The 19,412-nt window shown below is 49.4% G+C and overlaps 1 protein-coding gene across 2 annotated transcripts in view; it reads left to right on the plus strand.

The window, feature by feature from the left end:
- MYOM2 (myomesin 2) overlaps nt 1–11,989 on the plus strand; it is a 137,333-nt gene extending 125,344 nt beyond the window's left edge. For both annotated transcript variants that reach the window (XM_060234923.1, XM_060234932.1), the window contains exons 36-37: nt 7,940–7,995; nt 10,680–11,989. In XM_060234923.1, coding sequence (XP_060090906.1) covers nt 7,940–7,995; nt 10,680–11,027 — 404 coding nt within the window. In that variant the 3' untranslated portion in view covers nt 11,028–11,989. The remainder of the gene's footprint in view (nt 1–7,939; nt 7,996–10,679) is intronic.
- The last annotated feature ends 7,423 nt before the right edge of the window (nt 11,990–19,412 follow it).

Genomic DNA, 19,412 nt, shown 5'->3' on the forward strand with positions numbered 1-19,412 from the left:
GACAGTGCCCTGGAAGCTGAAAGTGGTGTTTAGTCCAGGTCTCAACTGAAGTGGAATATAATAGGATGGTAATTACTGAAATTAAAAAATAAGAAAATTGTATTGCAATTAATTCCTGAGCATTGACAATAAGTTCTTAAATTGGTCCTAAACCTATCACAGAAAGTGAGATTAGAAGGGTATGACCCTGTTTAAGATTGCACTGTTTGGGGGCTGTTTAGCATATGATGAAATGCGACAGGGCAAAAGTTTAATTCAGCTAGGTCTGTAAATAATCTTGGGCTGGTTCTGTATGACAGTGGGCAATGGAACTTAAAACATTTTGGTACTTTGAGCTAGGAACGGTGGGATCCTTTGGTTTTTATAGTGTCTCCTCAATTAGAACAGGTTTGCCCTCTGTAGGAGAAACCGGGGAATATCTGTAATGTTTTTGCCCCCCCAGTCGGAAAGAAGAGGCAGACACAAGTGTTGGGTTTTAAACCGGGCCGCTTTATTAACGTTAACAAATATATAACTGGCAGGGGGGTAAACCAAACCAGACAAGCCCTGGGGTCAACACCTGGACCCCGCCTTGTCCAAAGGGCGAGCCACCCTGCCCCCAGCACAAACCCGCCGTGATCGGGTTGTAACTGAGCGGCCAGGCCTCAAGCCATCACCAATCGGGCTGGAATCGATCCCCATGGAAAGATCCACCCAGGTGAGGCCCCCTGTGATCTGCATCACCGTACTGAGCCGTTTAGCCCATCTACGGTTCCTGCAGACCACCGCACCAACGGTGCTAGGCCATAGGTGCTCCCCTGGGAAACCCAGTGGCCAAACCTCATCCAGCCTGCGACCAACTAATAATTAACCAAACCTAACCTACTAGGCAGTACAAGGTAGGCGAAAAACACCCCCGCAAAGGCCAATTGTGCGAGGGTGAAAAAATTCCTACCTGGCCCCGAAAGGCGACCGGCATACACCTGTACTGCCAATGGGAAGGGTGGGCGGGCAGAGAGCCGAAAATCAACTGCGTGGATAGGCGTGAGCCGGGGCTTATATAGCCCCAGCTCCGCGCCTTGCCTAAACACCCGTATGTCGGGTGATGCTACTGCCCCTCCCTCCTTCCGGAGAGGCAAAGACGGCCCCCAGCCTATGGCCAGCAAGCTGGCTCGGCTGGGAAGGGGCCGGACCTTGCCCCCCCAGTCGGAAAGAAGAGGCAGACACAAGTGTTGGGTTTTAAACCGGGCCGCTTTATTAACGTTAACAAATATATAACTGGCAGGGGGGTAAACCAAACCAGACAAGCCCTGGGGTCAACACCTGGACCCCGCCTTGTCCAAAGGGCGAGCCACCCTGCCCCCAGCACAAACCCGCCGTGATCGGGTTGTAACTGAGCGGCCAGGCCTCAAGCCATCACCAATCGGGCTGGAATCGATCCCCATGGAAAGATCCACCCAGGTGAGGCCCCCTGTGATCTGCATCACCGTACTGAGCCGTTTAGCCCATCTACGGTTCCTGCAGACCACCGCACCAACGGTGCTAGGCCATAGGTGCTCCCCTGGGAAACCCAGTGGCCAAACCTCATCCAGCCACCGCCAATGCCAAGCCTCTGCTTAGGCATTAGCGCCCCCCGGTTGGCCCAGAGCCAACCGCACCCCCTGCCGAATCTCGTCTAGGAAGGCCCGGTTGCCCAAATCGGATAAATGGACACCATCCGGCCGATACAGGTCGCCTTGATTGACCCGTATGGCCGGATGAGGGAGGAAAATACCTAAACCCTCCTCCATGGCTTTCTGAATGGCCCTATTGGCCTTACGTCTGGCCCGCTCGATACCCCCTGGCGAAATGGCATGTCTCCACACCAAACGCGGCAAAATTGCCGACCACACCAGTGTAACCCCAGGCCACCTGCGACGAATTTCGCGGAGGTCAGCCAACGCCTGCTGGGAAAGAGCCTTCCCACGCAGCAACCCCAAGTCATTCCCACCCAAGTGAACGACCAGGATGTGAGGAGGCAACGCCCTACGCTCCCTAAACAACAGAGGCATGATCCTGGGCCAGCGCAGCCCCCGACGACCCAGCCATTCCACGGTAGCCCATGCACTGAGACCGAGCTGGGTGCCCACAGGCGATCGTCTGGCGAAATGGGCAGCCCAGAAAACCATGCTGTGCCCGCAGATGAGAACCCGCCTTCTCTCACCCCGAGCCACAGCACCTGAAAAAACAAACAACAGTCAGCAACATGCACAAAGATTAAACAACCCCCCCACCTACGTGCTAGGTGACCAGGGGGCGAACATAGGACTTGTAAGCCGCCGACCGCCATCGGCCGATATGCCGGATGGCAGAGGGCGTGTAGCCCATAGCCGCAGCTGTGGAGGCCGCCCCAATCCGGAAAGAATGCGTCCCGAATTTGACGCCAGTGAGACCCAAGCGAACCAAGGCCTTGTTTGTGACCGACCAAAACTGATATTTGGTAAGAGGGGAGCCATCATCATGCCTAAGAAAAGGACCTTGGACCACGCCCCTAAGCTGGGCGTAACGACGAACGGCCCTGACCGGACATAATTCCTGTAATGCGCACATGCCAATCGTGATTGTGGTCCCCCTCTGCCTCTGATCAGTCTTGGACCGGCGAATCGTCAGAACCAGCTGATTATTGGCAATTTTTACGTCTCCGGATTGGAGCGCCCTACCGGAAGTGTCAGCCTTAGACTGCACTACCAGCTCGCTTACGCGCAGGGCCCCAAAAAAGGCCAGCAGCGATGCAGCGTGGAACAACGCCGCCTCAAAAGGGGAAGAACAAACACTGCGCCAACCCCCAAACAACCCACGGAGGACAGACGGGGATATAGGCTGTCTATCATCCACCGGCCGGGCCCGCTCCCGTGCCCAGCCCTCTAGCATCTTCTTAACTCTGAAGTCCCCCGTGGACTCCGGGAGGCCGCGGGCCTTGCTATCAAAGGCTAAAGCGGCCAAGTGTCCCCTAATGGTTTTTAACCCCAAGCCTCTTTCCTTTTGGTGCACGCAATATTGCATGATGTGCACCACAGGAATCGGCCAACAATCCGGGAGAGCGGCAGCCCTCCTGAACTCACCAAACTGAGCGGTCGCTCTGGCATATGCCCTCCTTGTGCTAGGGGCTAGCGCCAACTGAATGGCCCTACCGGCTTCCTTTTCCCAAGCCTCCAGAGTTCCGCGGGCATTTCCGCCGGACATGAATCTGCCTCTGGGGCCAACAGCCGGAAACGCTCCATCTGTTGGCGAGACAGAGCATCCGCCACACCATTACATACACCCGGTACGTGCCTAGCCAGGAATAAAACATTCAACCGGAGGCAACGCAGGGTAAAAAACCTAACCAAATTCATGACCGCGGCCGATTTAGAAGTCAAGGAATTGATGACATGTACTACCGCCATGTTATCACACCAAAACCAGACTGAATGGTTGGCAAGCTGCTCCCCCCAAAGGCAAACGGCCACCAAGATGGGGAAAAACTCCAGAAACGTGAGATCTCTGCAGAGCCCGCTATCCAACCATTCATCGGGCCATTGCTCGGCGCACCAATGGCCCCTAAAATATACCCCAAAACCACTGGCGCCAGACGCGTCTGAAGAAATCTGAAGCTCTGCTTCAATCTTCAGGTCCTCCCTCCAAAAGGAAACGCCATTGAAGGATTCCAGAAACTCCTCCCAGACCTCAAGGTCAGCTCGCATACCAGCACTGACCCGGACCCTATGGTGGGGGAGGCGCAACCGGCCCATGGCGTCGCAAAAGCGTCGCAAAAAGGCCCTGCCGGGGGCCACCACTTTGCAAGCAAAGTTAAGGTGGCCCACCACCTGCTGCAGTTCTAACAGGGAAACCTTACGCTGCCCCTTCAAAGCGGCCAACCGGCCCTTGAGGTCAGAGACCTTGTTCTCAGGTAAACGTGATGTCTGCTGGAGAGTATCCAGCTCAATGCCCAAAAAAGTAAGGACCGTGCTGGGGCCCTCAGTTTTTTCATGTGCAAGCGGCACCCCAAGTTCGAGGGCTAAATCCTGGAAGGAGCCTAACAACCTGGCGCACTGACCAGATCCCGCTGGGCCGACGAAAAGGTAGTCGTCAAGGTAGTGCGCCGTGTCGTTAACCCCCGTCCTATCCCTGAGCGCCCATTCCAAAAAGGAACTGAATCGCTCGAACGCAGCACAGGAAACGGAGCAGCCCATTGGCAGTGCCCGGTCCATATAAAATTTTCCTTCAAAGGAAAAACCCAATAACTCGAAATCATCAGGGTGGACAGGCAAGAGGCGAAATGCAGACTTGATGTCACATTTCGCTAACTCTGCCCCAACCCCGCAGCCGCGGACTACCTTGACCGCTTGGTCAAAGGAAGTATACCGCACTGAGCAAAGTTCCTCGGGAATAGCGTCGTTAACCGAAGCTCCCCTAGGGTACGACAGGTGATGGATAATCCGATACTCACCCGCTGCCTTCTTGGGCACCACCCCCAACGGGGATACCCTCAATGTTGGAACGGGCGGTGCCTCGAAAGGTCCGAGGACCCTGCCCTCCTGACATTCCTTGGCTATTTTATCCCGGACCACATGTTCAAGCCCAACAACCGACCTTAGGTTGGGAGCCAAAAAGGGGGCCCTAGGCCCCCTGTACGGAATCCGAAAGCCCCAAGTAAACCCATCCCGTAAATATCTGGCATCCGCCCTGCATGGGTATGCAGCCAGTAACCTACTGAGAGCCGGCAGGCGGATGGGGCTGGGTCCCTTTTCCAGGTGGCTGTGGGCCCCCGCCGCCGCCTCCGGGGCGCTTACCGCCCGCTCCCGGCTTCGATCTACTGCAGGCCGACAGTGCGTGGGGCCCACTGCACAGCGGACATTCGTGGCGGAATTTACAGGGCTTCCTGGGGCAGACTCCCTTGGAAGCGAACTCCCAACACACCAACCGGGTTTGAACCGGCTGGCCCGCGGACACGCGGGCACCTGTGGTAGACTGCTGCTGCTGTGCTCTCTGCACCAAATGGCCGCTATCGGCCCTATCCCCGGCGTTCGGTTTTGCTGGGGCCATCAGCTGCAACCACAGCTGCTGATTTATCTGGTCCCACGGCATACCAGGATTGACAGCGGCCCGCATTCGGAAGGCTTCGTCATATTGCAGCCATGCTGCACCGGCGAAGTCCGTATAAGCCCTGTAGACTATGTCAATATACTGAAAGAGGGCCGCCGCCCTAGCCGGCTGGGCCCTAGCGATGACCCCGGCATAAATCAGGAATCCGGGCAACCAATTTGCCCAGGCCCTGTCAACCTTCCTACGCTTCAGCTTTTCTTTGTCCCTGTCATCGAGCTCGTCCTTACTTTTCTTCTCGAGCTCTCTAAACAGGAGACCAAAAACATCCACGTATTCCCCGCGGAGAATCTTCTCACGCGTGGCCACCGTCAGATGGTCCCCCAAAGGCAAGGAGGTATCCCCATAAGGGAAAGCGTGGAAGGGGATACTAGCATAAGTGTTCGGGGGATAGAACCACCCGCCCAATTGAGCTGCAGGCCATGCTCCCTGCCATTGCGCCCCCTGCTGACCGCCCCAAGGCAAAATGCCAGGTGTGGGCGGGGGGGGAGGGGCTGCAGGAGGCGCCCCGGCGCCCACCTGCTGACCAAAAGGGGGAAGAACCGCACTAGACAGCAAGCTGGGTGCATGTAAACCCCAAGCCCATGGCTGAGCGGGGCCCGACTGTTCGCCAGCGCCTAACCACCCCGGCCCCCACCCCGCCCCGCTCACCCCCTGAACATAGGGGGTTGGCTGGGCGGGGCCCCAAGGCCAACCTTGAACAGGCAGAGTAGGAGGCTTACCACCATCACCCGGTAAGACGCCCGAACCTCCAGGGGGCTGCGGCCCCCCGCTTCCCGATGCCCCGTCGCCCGATGGCATGCCCGATGGGCCTTCGCCTGGATCCTCCTCCTGGTCAGGGTCCAGCGGCGCTTCAGGCTCCGACTGTCCACCCTGTAAAGCAGACAGCCGTGCAAGCAATTCCGATTCGAAAGTCAGCCGCGCCGACCGGCCGGTGGCACGGCGGCGGCCCTCCCAAATGGGAGCACCCCTGGCCACCCGGTCCTGTTCAAGGGCATCCAGTTGGGACATAATGGCGAGCCGAACCCGCTCACTCTGGCCCTGATCATCCGCTGGGGCTCCTTGCTGACCCCGCCCCCGGGGAGGGCGAGCGGGCTGCTTGCCCTTGGACTTGCCCTGTCCCTTCTTTGGTGCCATCCTCTACTGGTGTATCTGTAATGACAAGGCTGGGACCCACCAGCCACCCAAAGGCCCTTATCAGCTCCGCCCACCTACCCTGATAGGAGGAGATGGCTATTACTCCTGACAATGGGGTAAACCCAAACCCAGGATAGGCACCGCCTGTGGACCCTCCAACCCCAAGGGGGAAGGAAAGGAGATGATGAGGGAGGGGGGGGGGGCAAAGGCACGAGCCAAAGCAGGAGGCCGCGCGGATATTTGGCCAACAACTCTCCACCAAACAGAGAAAACTGTGTTGAGGGGAGGGAAGGGGGGGTGGGGGGAGTGATGCACTACCCCCCAACGTAACAACCAGGAGCCTAGCTCACCCACCAGTGACAAACACAACCGAGGAGACCCCTCTGAGAAGGGTCCGCCCAAACTTGGCCAGCCGCCTGCGCTCCCGGCACAAGGTGAAGAGAATGGCCGCGCTAAATGCCGCCCAGCCGAGCCCCGTCACGAGGGGCCTGGAGAAGGAAGCGTCCGTGTCGCCCAGACCCGTCCCGGCCTCCCCCCCCCCCCGATACAACGGGGCCTTTCGCCCCACTACTCAGCCGCCGCAAGCGCGCCCGCCGCGCGTGGCCTCCACGCCCCGCCGAACAGCTGATCCCCGCCAAAGGCTCTGCCGCGCCGCTCAGAATCGCCGCCGCAAGCGCGCCTCGCCGCGCGAAGCCCTGAACGCAGCGCCGATCAGCTGATCCCCCGACGAGGTCCCGAGCCCAGCTGCCCAGGCCACAACCGCAGCTACCAACGAACGTGGCTCTCGCACAGAGAGCCGAAAATCAACTGCGTGGATAGGCGTGAGCCGGGGCTTATATAGCCCCAGCTCCGCGCCTTGCCTAAACACCCGTATGTCGGGTGATGCTACTGCCCCTCCCTCCTTCCGGAGAGGCAAAGACGGCCCCCAGCCTATGGCCAGCAAGCTGGCTCGGCTGGGAAGGGGCCGGACCTTCCTCATCACGCTAAAACTGTTGCATTTCGGTGTGCAAAAAGCGGAGTTGTTTCTTACCTCTGACTTTTTAGAATCTCCCATGAATTGGATGCCCTTCCTCATATATAGGATACTATAAGTGAAAACCATTTAGAAAGTATGAATTAAACTGGGACTGATTCCTCACTAGCAGTTGCTCTGCCCCTGGGCTTCTGCTTTCCCTGGCTCAAGCTTCTGCTTTCCCTGGGTCAAGTCCCCACCAGTTGCTGCACGGGTGCATTTTGATCTACAGTTCCCTTCAGTTTCCCTCATGGCTTCCAGAACTCTAAAAAACCAAGAGCAGAAAGCTGCGAGGGAAATTGGAGGGAGCCACGGGTCAAAATGTGCCTGCACAGCAGCTGGTGGAGAACTGATTGCTTGAGCTGGGGAAAGCAGAAGCTCAGGGGCAAAGCAACTGTTAGTGAGGAATCAGTCTGGGTATGATAGCAATATAGAATAGGTTGTGCTGTTTGACAATATGCATTATATACTTGCCTTCTAATGTTGCTGGGAGAGCTCACATTTTTGCATTTCCCTTAATAGTCAGTGCTGGAGAGGCTGCTGATTCAAAGACTTTGTTGTTCCAGCATTTAAACCTAACTTGCTGTAGAATGCAAAACACCTTGAATAGAACAGAATGCTGCACACTTATTGTATAGTCTGAACTCTGGCAATTTTTGTATGATGAGTTTTTTGTTCTTATTTTCATAGACCGCGGTAAAGTGATTGGTGGATTACCTGATGTTGTGACTATAATGGAAGGAAAGGTAAGGCTCTCTTGTGCTTAGCCATTTGGGAAGGGGTGTGAGGCTGAAATGCTGGTCAAGGCCTGTGCAATATATACTTATTCCCTCATCCTGTGCTGTTTGTTGCTGGGAGCAAGCCCAGCTGCCATGGCAGTGGCAGTGCTGCAGGGGTGTAGCTCAGATTTGTCTGGCAGCAGGAAAGGTGTTGTGTTCAAATACCATCTCCCCTGTGTTGCCAGAGGTCAGTAGCAAGCCAAGCCTTGCAAACTTTGGTTTTTGCCTCATTATGCTGTTCTGGGCTCTGGTGCTGGTAGAAAAGGCTATGAACACATAAATCCAGGGGTAGAATTCTAGCAGGAGCTCCTTTGCATATTAGGCCACATCCCCTGATGTAACCAATCCTCCAAGAGCTTACAAAAAAGAACTTTGTAAACTCTTGGAGGATTGGCTACATCAGGGGTGTGTGACCTAATATACAAAGGAGCTCCTGCTAGAATTCCACCCCTGAAACCTTTATATATGAATAAGATTAGATTCGTCTTAAAAATGCATGAATAAGCACATGTTACGTCTGTTCAATAATGCCTCAAAGCCAAATTCCAAATTCTGGTTATTAAAATAACAGTTAAAACACATCAAATAACAGTCAAAACACATTCCTACAGCTTCATTCACTCCCACTTCCTACATACAACTCTTCCCATAACAATAGTTCTCTTAAAGAAACATACCCCTACACAACAGGACATACACTTCCGACCAGCTGAATGGCCACTCTGCTGGCAAAGTAGTATATAGTCATAGGGTCTCAAAAATTATTAGCTGTATACAACATTTTTAGTTATGCAGTGGGACTAACACTCAACACTTAGTGTAACACCACTATTGCTATAGTGGATGTATCTTGGAACTTGGACAAAAAAAACCACGCCTGCTGCAACTTTGGCCCCATCTTTTCTTGTAGTAGCTGGGATATATCCCCCATGCTTCTTAGTGTTAAAAAGTTGTGGCTAGTGTAGAACTTAACTGAAGGGTTCTAGAATTTCACAAATATTGTTGTACCTGTTGAAAAGTGCCTTGCAGGGATGGGCAGAAACCAAGGAAATGCAGTTCAGTTTGTAGTTTGAACCAGAATGAACCAGGAAGCTCCTTCACAAACCAAATTGGTTCATGGTTCATGGTCCTGCAAATCCCATTGAAGGGGATTGCAGTCCTTTTAAATGGGGCTTACAGAAAGCCCCCAAAACAGCTGAGCCTCATCACCACACGTGTATTTTGTGAGCTGTCTTCTGCCGTCATTTCAAAATTTAAAGGGACTGCACAAGACAGCCCAAAACAGCTGAGCAGTGGGGAGCATCTCCCTGAGGCTCAGTTGTTTTTGCACCTTTTGCAGGGAACAGAAAGCAGAGTTTTAAAGGGACTCAGATTTCTCAGTGCTAGCTGCTCCAAAAGGTTGTGGAAGTTTCATGATGGTAGAGCCATCACAAACTTCTGTTCATGAATCATGAACAGGGCAAAATTTGGATAAATTTTGCTTTGTGTTTCAGTTCATGCCCATCCCTAGTGCTTTGTGTTTTAGCAATTGGGGATCAGAACACATGAAAAACATAGTGGGGATGTCTGATTAAAAAAATAAATAAATCAGAAATTCATACACTTTGATATACAACAACGTGGTTTACAACATCTCTTAGTGCATATCAATTAGAACAAAAAAAATCAATGTATATTAGTATACAGAAGTGAACATTTAAAAAGAGCCTTAACATGCATTATTGAAGGAGTTTTAAATTTCACTATTGTTTTTAAAGCCAAGTATGTACATCTGCACACAGCAACAAGGACTTTAAAACAAAACGGTTCCTAACATGCATTGGCATGCACATCAGCTCACAGCAACCGAACTGAAAAAAGAGTGCAAGATAATGTCCTTTAAATAAAAAAAAAATGGCAGACAAGCAGCAGGGGAATGATTGCTGGGAAGAGGTGTGAAAAAAATTGCAAAACACTGGAAGGGAGATATCCCCCCCCCCCCACAGACTTTATCACGCCCTTCGAAATGACAGTTTTCGCATCAAAGAACAGAACATCACAAAAATTTGTTGCAACACGAATTATGTTATTTAATGCAGATTGGGCTGCCAATTGCTTATGTTGGAACAAATCAACACAACAAATAACTCCTCAATAACCTCAGTGTGACTCAGATTAATTAAGGTCCCTCGAGATTTTGTATCTGCAACGGCTTGCTCGGTATTCCCAAACACCATGCATGGGGGAAAACTTCAAAGACGTTTTTAAATGTATCACTGTCTGAACATCATGTCAAGCTAATGGTGTGATTGGGAGCCTGCTTCAGGCAAGTCTGCAATGACATTCCAAGTGACATCTTCACATAATGCTGCCCTTGGGCTATTATTGCATTGTGCTTGCTGGAAAGATGGAGGAATACCTGCATCAAAACAAGTACATTTTCAGGAATATGCTTTATTCCTCTGTGTTGCAGCCATGATAAGTCTTCCACATGTGCAATACTATCCAATGTCAGCAAACCTATTCAAGGTGCCATCCCCCCCCCCCCCCCAAACTCACACCAGGCTCTCTCCTTTGTAATGTTTTCTTTATTAGCAGTTTTAATAGCAAAGACTTTGTTTCAATAAATGACATGTTGGACTAACCCTTAATTTTCTCCCCTACCCTTTTAGACCCTGAACCTGACTTGCACTGTCTTTGGTAATCCTGATCCTGAAGTGGTCTGGTTTAAGAATGAGAAGCTTCTTGAACTTAATGAGCATTATGTAGTTACGCTGGAGCAAGGGAAGTATGCCAGTTTGATCATCAAAGGGGTGTCATCAGAGGACTCAGGAAAGTACAGTATAAATGTCAAGAACAAGTATGGTGGCGAAATGGTGGATGTCACTGTAAGCGTGTACAAACATGGTGAAGAGATGCCTGACGTTAAACCTGCTGCATCTGGTAAAACGAGGCTAATACCAGCAGACCCAGCGCAAGAACCTGCAGCCTCTAAACCTGCAAAAAGTGGCAGGAAATAGAGAGTTGGGTGTGTTTGACACAGGATCGGATCTACATGTTTTTTGAGGGGGGGCAAAAGTAAAAAATGGCGCCCCTTTATGGGCCCATTCTACCTTATGGGCCCATAGAATAGAATGGACTCCATACCCAATTTGGCGCCCCCTCCTCTGGTGCCGCTTGGGGCAAGCATCCCCTCTGCCTCCCCCTAGATCCGGCCCTGGTTTGACAAATGAAAAGCTAGAGAGAAACTGTAGGAGCCCCCTCCCCCTGATAGTGTTTCTGCTGTAGATAACCAACAATGTCCAAGGAACAGTCAAGGTTTTTAAAGTATGTACCACAGTCTCAGTTGTTGAACGGTCTCATCCCCAGATGCGATTACATCATTATGAATAGAAATATGATTTGGTTTGCAAACAACAACAGGCCATTAGGATGACGTCTGTCATTAGCGTACACTCAAACTGTTATTATTTTTGTGAGATGCAGCTCTGATTATCACAACTGAAATGGGCAGATGGTTTAGTTGTACATGTAAGTGGGGAACTGAACCTTGCTTCTTAATATGAACTGTGACCCTCAGTGTTTTTTTTGTAAAACCCCATTGAGTGTGGATGGGCTGCAGAGAGGTAAATACATTGAAAGCTGTGGCTTCAGATGATTAAGATGAGCTGAAAAATGACCTTCTGAGCTATCCTTAGTGGCATTGCTGTTTTGTAGTGCAAGCTGATTTTGGTAGTATTTTACAATCACCGTGGACTCATTTAAACCATAAGTTTCACAGTTCTTGTTTGTTTTTTTCCCCTCCCCCTGCTTTGTGCTAATAAAAACTTTAAAAGTCACCTTGTGTCTCTCTCTGCACCAAATTACACTTAACTAGTTCTGTTTACTCTCTTTCACTGTTTAATTACGGCTTATTGCACAATTTCACAGCTGGTAGCATGCAGACAATGGACTTACAATAAAGAAAACAAATTATGGATCATCATAGTCACTCCATGGCATTTACTACATTAATTTTACACTTTATGGTATGGTCAGTAAGCAGTTAGGAACTGGTATCAGGAGACACCTTCTAGGATAATTATGCTTCCAAATTGGGACTCATCCCAGGAAGGCAAAGTCAAAACTCTCTTAAGCTTCCATAACCAAAGCAGCTGACTCTGAGCACTGTTCTTCTCTACCACTGACAGATGCATATTTTAAATGAGATTAATATATGTGCACTGTATCAGTGAGTAGTTGGGGAACTATTACTAAAATAACATGCTATAAATGGAACAAATAATCTTTATATTCACATGTTGTCAACAGAGAATTGCCTTGTTGCAGTTCATTTTCTAGTCTTAGGCTTGGATCTGAAGAAGAAGAAGAAGACGTGCAGATTTATACTTTGCCCTTCTCTCTGAATCAGGGACTCAGAGCGGTTTACAATCTCCTATATCTTCTCCCTCCACAACAGACACCCTGTGAGGTAGATGGGACTGAGAGGGTTCTCACAGCAGCTGCCCTTTCAAGGACAACCTCTGTGATAGCTATGGCTAACCCAAGGCCATTCCAGCAGGTGCAAGTGGAGGACTGGGGAATCAAATCCAGTTCTCCCAAATAAGAGTCCGCACACTTAACCACTACACCAAACTGGCTCTCTAAGGCGATGCTCTGTTGGCATAATGGCAGATCTTTTGATGAAACAGTATATAGAAGAGGGGAGTGATTCCCGCCCCCATCCCCATTTCTGCTGCTGAGTCCCTCTGTGCCTTCCACACTTAGCATGGAGTTCTTTGACCTGCAGAAGTACTTTTTTTTTTAGGGGGGAGGAGAGAGTCCTGGGTGGTGGGGATGGGAGATAGAGAGGGTGCCTTTTTACAGTGTAATGGTGCTCCCACTGCTTGGAATCCATTCCTCAGTTTGAGTATGCAGAATCTGCCTGTTGCAGGGAAGATGTAAATATGTGGGATCCAAGAACTTGGCTTTATCACTCCGATATCACATCATTCCTCTCTGTGTTGAATCCAGCAAAGACAGAGGTCCTTTGTGTGGGCTGCGGCGTGGCCGCAGCGGGCCAGAGGAGGAGATCTCCCTACCAGCCTTTGACGGTGCATCGCTGATACCAGTGCGCAGGGTCAAGAGCCTGGGAGTGCTTCTGGAGCCTTCCTTGACAATGGAGGCACAGATAGCAGCCGCTGCTAAAGCCGCCTTTTTCCATCTTAGGAGGGCGAAGCAGCTGGCCCCTTTTCTGGAATGTTGCAACCTAGCAACAGTGATCCATGCAACGGTCACCTCGAGGTTGGACTACTGTAATGCCCTCTACATGGGGCTGCCCTTGTACCGAACTCGGAAACTGCAGCTGGTGCAGAATGCGGCGGCCAGGCTGTTAGTGGGACTACCTCAATGGGAGCACGTGCAGCCTAGTTTGCGGGAGCTGCACTGGCTGCCAATTGTGTTCCGAGTTCGTTACAAGGTGCTGGTTATTACCTTTAAAGCCCTATATGGCCGAGGACCTGTCTACCTTAGGGACCGCCCCTCTCCATATATCCCCCAGAGAGCACTGAGATCTAGCTTCCAAAATCTCTTAAAAATCCCTGGACCAAGGGAGGCCAAACTGAAAACAACCCGAGAGCAGGCCTTCTCAGTAACGGCTCCCCATTGGTGGAACCAATTACCAGCGGAGGTTCGAGCGCTGCGGGACTATAATCAGTTCCGCAGGGCCTGCAAAACTGTCCTTTTTCAAATGGCCTACAAGATTGAATCCTGAAGTGACACCTAGCCATCTGACATACGCTGCCTTGTATTATAGCACCTTAACTGTAGTGGTTTTATTTAATGTATTTTATTGTATAATGTATTTACTATAATCATGGCACTCCCATGCCTGTGAGCCGCCCTGAGCCTGCCTCGGCGGGGAGGGCGGGGTATAAATAAAAATTATTATTATTATTATTGTGTGATGGACATGAACTCAGTGTGATCTAGTGGATAAGAGTGGCAAACTCTTATCTAATTCGGAGAACTGGGTTTGATATCCTGCTTCTCCACCTGAAGCTTGCTGGGTGACCTTGAACCAGTCACTGTTCTCTCAGAACTCTCTCAGCCCCCTGCACCTCACAAGGTGCCTGTTGTGGGGAAAGGAAGGGAAGGTGACTGTAAACCTCTTTGAGACTTCTTAAGGTAGAGAAAAGCAGGGTATAAGAAACTCTTCTTCATGCTGACATGCCTTCTGCCTCCCTCTCCCCTCATGTGTGGACAGTATGTGGAAGATGCTTGGTTTGTGAAGACTTCAATAAAACTCCAGTTTGCCTTGACATATCAATGCAGCTGGGCAAATGGGAGTTTTTCTCTCTCCACAAACCAGGCATCTAAACTGGGATTAAATTATGGTTTGGAATCCCAGTTTGTGGAGGAGGATACAAGTTCCAGTTTGCTCAGACACTTACATTCAGATGTCATTTGAACTGGAGTTTGATTGAAAGCTTTGTCAACTAATTTACTTTCAGTCGAGCTTCATACACGATGGAGTACATGAGCACAAGCAGTGCTTGTGGCTTTCAAGGATGACATCTGAAGGTGTGGCCTTCATTGGAACTAAGCCAAAGGCACGCTTCCTACATGATTTACTCCTACAATAAGGCAACCTCTGTGCAGAGAAAAGCAAGTATGCTGCCGTTCACAAAGTACAGCAAAGGAAGATTGGGGATACAGTGGTTGAATACTTTGGCATGCATTATCACAGTATTACAAGATAATATCAAAATGATGGGCAGTTCACTTTCCTTGGTTCAATCCTATTGTAAGTCTTTTTGGTTACATGGTCGTTTAATCAGTCTCTTTATTAATAAATTAACCCCCCTCCTCCACACACAATGATCCCAGTTTTGTATTCAAAAACTTTGATCATGTTAAACTATTTCTGGATGTAGTTAACAAACTGTGGAAGCTGATCAATACAGCATAGAAAATAAGATATACTCTGTGTTATTGTTATGGGCTTGAGTATACAGGTTATATTTAGCAGAGATTCTTGTGTATTGTTGCAGCTTTTCAGAAGTATCCTTGGGCACTGCAGGCAAGGTTAGACTCATCCTGGCTGTGCCTTTTAGTCAGTCTTTTTAGCTAGCTAAGCTCTACCCGCTTCCTTTCAGGTAGAAGGGAAAGAATTTATGGTGGCATTTAATCCTTTGCTGAAGCAGAGAAATTAGCACTTGCTGGAACGCTATTTTCAAAAGGCTGAAGATTTGTAATAAGCACTTACTTTTTGTCCAGCATGCAAGGCTGCAGAGTTCTACTTTGTGTGATTTTTTAAAAAAAAGTATTTGTTAGTACCAGAGATATTAAAGGACCTACTCTTTAATAATGATTGTTCAGAATATTGAATTGTACATGGGACCAGCTGGTTCAGCTACAAGCTATATATACTACAAGCTTCTATGCAAGTATCCTTTTCTGAGGACCAAACTAGATGATATCATGTTCCCAACTTCATCAAGGGGATACTGAACCATTTTAGAGCCTGCTTTTTTAACTTTTAAAATTGCAGCAGGGGTCCAATCCTGCCAGAGATTGCAGCACAGAAAGATGAGGGGCTTCTCTCTTGAGAATGGAGCCCCTCATCTCCTTCAGCTGTGGTCCCTAGCAGGATCAGTGATTACTAAAAAGGCTCTAAAATGGTGCAGTGTCCCTGTGGCAGCCTCAGAGACATGGTATTGTCTGGTTTGGCCCCGAAAAGTAAATAGTGGATGTAAGTGGATGTAGGGTAGCCAAATGACCTGTCTTTCTAATGATGAGAGGTTTAGTAGTAAGCTGTTTACTAACTGATGTTACTTTCCTTCAGGCATCCATTTTCACATACATGAAGCTGTCACCGAAGGATCAGGTCATCTGTTGGCAATCCTAAATTGATACTGGGTGTGCAATTTCCTTGTCTCTCCAGTTATTAGGATTTGTGCATGTATAGTCCTTTCATATTAGTCTCTCCCTCTTATTTGAACACATGAGGTTGTCAGACTATTGATCCATAAAAGTCAATGCTGTCTACTTTAACAGGCAGGGACTTTCCAGGTTCTTAGGCAGAAGTCTTTTTGCATCACTTATTTCCTGACCCTTTTGACTGGAGGTGCCAGGGACTGAGCCTGGGACCGCCAGTATGCCAAGCAGATGGTCTACCACTGAGCCACAGTCCTACCTGTAAATGATTGACTGGCAAAAATTTAAAGTTGCTTAGAAGGCAACTTGTTAATGGTTGCAGTTTTCCTGACCATACTTTATTGGATCTGAGTCAGATAGGTTAACCTATGCTCAATGTTAAGGCAGATGGAATGGCCTAATGCAAGTTAGCAGGATCAAGTGAGATATGTATGAGAGCCAGACTAATTTAAAATGAAGGTCAGGAAAACAGGTGTATTATCTCTAATATAGGATTATCAACCAACTAGAAAAAGGCAAGAGCCTGGCCTTGACAGTGTGTTTGGAGGGTTTCAGGTTATTTTTGATCTAGACTTTTATTTAAAACAAAACCAAACAAACCTCTGAGGCAGCAGAAAAATTGTTTTGTATGTAACAAAGCCAGAACTTGAGCTATTTGCGAGATTTTTTCAGTACAAATCAGTAGCTGCCTAGATAGGCTAAATTCACATATGCGGCTTAAATTCTTTTTCAACTTCTTCCCTGCGCTTGGTGTGCATGTGAAAAGCAGAAAGGCAGTTCTTAATGTGCTTTTAGTAGGTTTCTGAACCAACAGATGGCCAGGAAGGAAGGTGGATTTACAACTGCATTCCCACTTTCCTCTACTTGACAACATGTATGTGATTTTGCACTTAGTGGGCATGTTTGAGCTATACTTGCTCAGCAGAGCCAGGTTGTTTTGCTCAGCCCCACAGCACTGTTTCCTATATGTTATGAACTTCCACTATCACCAGCCCACAGGAGGCAGGCAGAAAAGCATGCTGACTTTGTGGTGGCACCCAGTGCTCTTTCACCAATTTTCCTGTGCCACTTAACTCCATACTCTAGACTAAGTACATACTCAGTCCCCTGTATCTTCCGGCACCAATCATGGGCAAACAGAAAGCTTCTACTCTTAGTCTGTGTTTCCCCTTCAGACCACCAGACTCTGACCCTTGGCTTCTCTATTAATTAGCTCCTAGCCCTGCCCCCATCAACAGATTTACAACCCCCCCGCCCCCCCCCCAAAAACAACAACACCTGGTAATCCTACTCTTTGCTAATGAGGAAAGGAGGACTCAAACAGATCTAGGATGCGGTACAAGCAAGTATGTATGAAAGAACAGATCAAATACAAGGCCCTGTTAGGTAAGGTTGCCAATCCCCAGGTGGGGGCAGGAGATCCCCTGGTTTGGAGGCCCTCCCCCAGCTTCAGGGTCGTCAGAAAGCGGGGGGGGGGGGGAATGTCTGCTGGGAACTCTGTTATTCCCTATGGAGATTTATTCCCATAGAAAATCATGGAAAATTGATCCGCGGGTATCTGGGGTTCTGCGGGGGCTGTTTTTTGGGGTAGAGGCACTAATTTTTCCATACAGCATCTAGTGCCTCTCTCCAAAATAATCCCCAAGTTTCAAAACGGTTGGACCAGGGGGTCCAATTCAATGAACCCCCAAAGAAGTTGCCCCTATCCTTCATGATTTGCTATGGAAGGAAGGAATTGAAAAGGTGTGTCGTCCCTTTAAATGTGATGGCCAGAACTCCCTTTGGAGTTCAATTATGCTTATCACAGCCTTGATCTTGGCTCCATCCCTAATGTCTCCTGGCTCCACCCCCAAAGTCCCCAGATATTTCTTGAATTGGAATTGGCAACCCTACTGTTAGGTGGGTCTGAGTAGTGGCAGGCCCTTGGAAAGGAGAATGGATATTAAGAGTTGCAGTCAACCTTTTGATTGGCTGAAGTGGTATCCTGCGGCCTTCTAAAATTAGAGGGAAGATGTTACCCAGAATGTGTAACCAGGGTTATGACACACTGCTGGGTGTGGTTTCTATGATAGTCAGCATACCAAGGCCACAGTCAACTTCTGGTCTTTCTTGCACATAAAGGGCTAGGCTTGGATCCTAAGCAGAGTCATGCTGGAGAAAGGCAACTGGTGCAGCCATTGAAATGTTAATAGGTTTGCCAGATCCTTCCTCATCACCAGCAGTGGACTTTGGGGGTGTTTCTGAAGGGGGCAGGGATGTCCCCAATGTGATGATGTCATGCAGAAGTGACATCATCACATTGATGACTGGCAACCCAGATGCCTGAACTCCAAGCAATGAATTCGTCACTTGCAGTTCAGGCATGAGTACTTGCAAAAAGCATTTAAAGGGTCCCTTTAAATGCTTTTTGCAATAAGGGAGAGGGGGGCTGAATTCCAAGCAACAAATTTGTCACTTGGAGTTCAGGTGTCCAGCCAGTGGCTTCCCCTCTCCCTCCCCCCTGCAAGTTTTAAAGGACCTTCTAGCTGATCAGCAGGCCATGTGCTATTGCACATCAGCTGGAGAGTCCTAAATTGGGCAGGAGGGGAGGGAGAGGAGTAGCTGCTGCTGGTTGCTGTAGAGCGTGGGGCTTGGGGTGCGGCAGGAGCTGGCTGGCAGGAGCCTATGATATCAGGGGATCCCCTGCTTACTCTGGGGGACTAACGTCCCTAAGCATTAGACCTAGGGTTGTCAACCACCAGATGGAGTCTGAAGTTATCCTGGAGTTACAACTGATTTCCAGACTAGAGATCAGCTCCCCTGGGGGAAAAATGGCTGATTTGGAGGCTAGATTCCATGGCATTATAAGCTGCTGAGGTCCCTCCCCTCCCTGTGCCACCCCCAACTCTCTAGGCTCCACCCCCAACTCTCCAGGAATTTCCTAAACCAGAGGTGGCAACCAATGCTCCCCCGATCAGTGAAATCTTGTGAACAAAAATTCTGCTTTGCAATCTACTTGCATTAAAATTGTGAGCTACTGCATAAATTAGTTTGCTTTGGGGCCATCCTCCCTGAGCTAAGACAAAAATGTGTGAGCCAAAGGCTAAAGAACTGTAAGCTAGCTCACACTAACTCAGCTTAGAGGGAACATTGGTGTCAACCCTAGTTAGACTAGATCTGGGAGCCCTGGTTTACATCCTCACCAATGTTCCCTCTAAGCTTCAGAGTCTTGTGAGCAAAAATTCTACTTTGTGAGCTACTGGCATTAAAGTTGTGAGCTACTGCATAAATTATTGTGCTCTGGGGTCATCCTTCCTGAGCTAAGACAAAATCTGTGAGCTGGAGGCTAAAAATCTGTGAGCTAGCTCATGCTGAATCAGCTTAGAGGGAACACTGATCCCCACTCTGCCATGGAAACTCACTCTGTAACCTTGGGCCAGTCTCTTTCTCTCAGCCTCACCTACTTCTACAGGGTGGTTGTCAGGATAAAACAGAAGTGGAAGAAGAGA

This window comes from Heteronotia binoei, chromosome 1, assembly GCF_032191835.1.
Source record: "Heteronotia binoei isolate CCM8104 ecotype False Entrance Well chromosome 1, APGP_CSIRO_Hbin_v1, whole genome shotgun sequence".
Classification (NCBI taxonomy): Eukaryota; Metazoa; Chordata; class Lepidosauria; order Squamata; family Gekkonidae; genus Heteronotia; species Heteronotia binoei.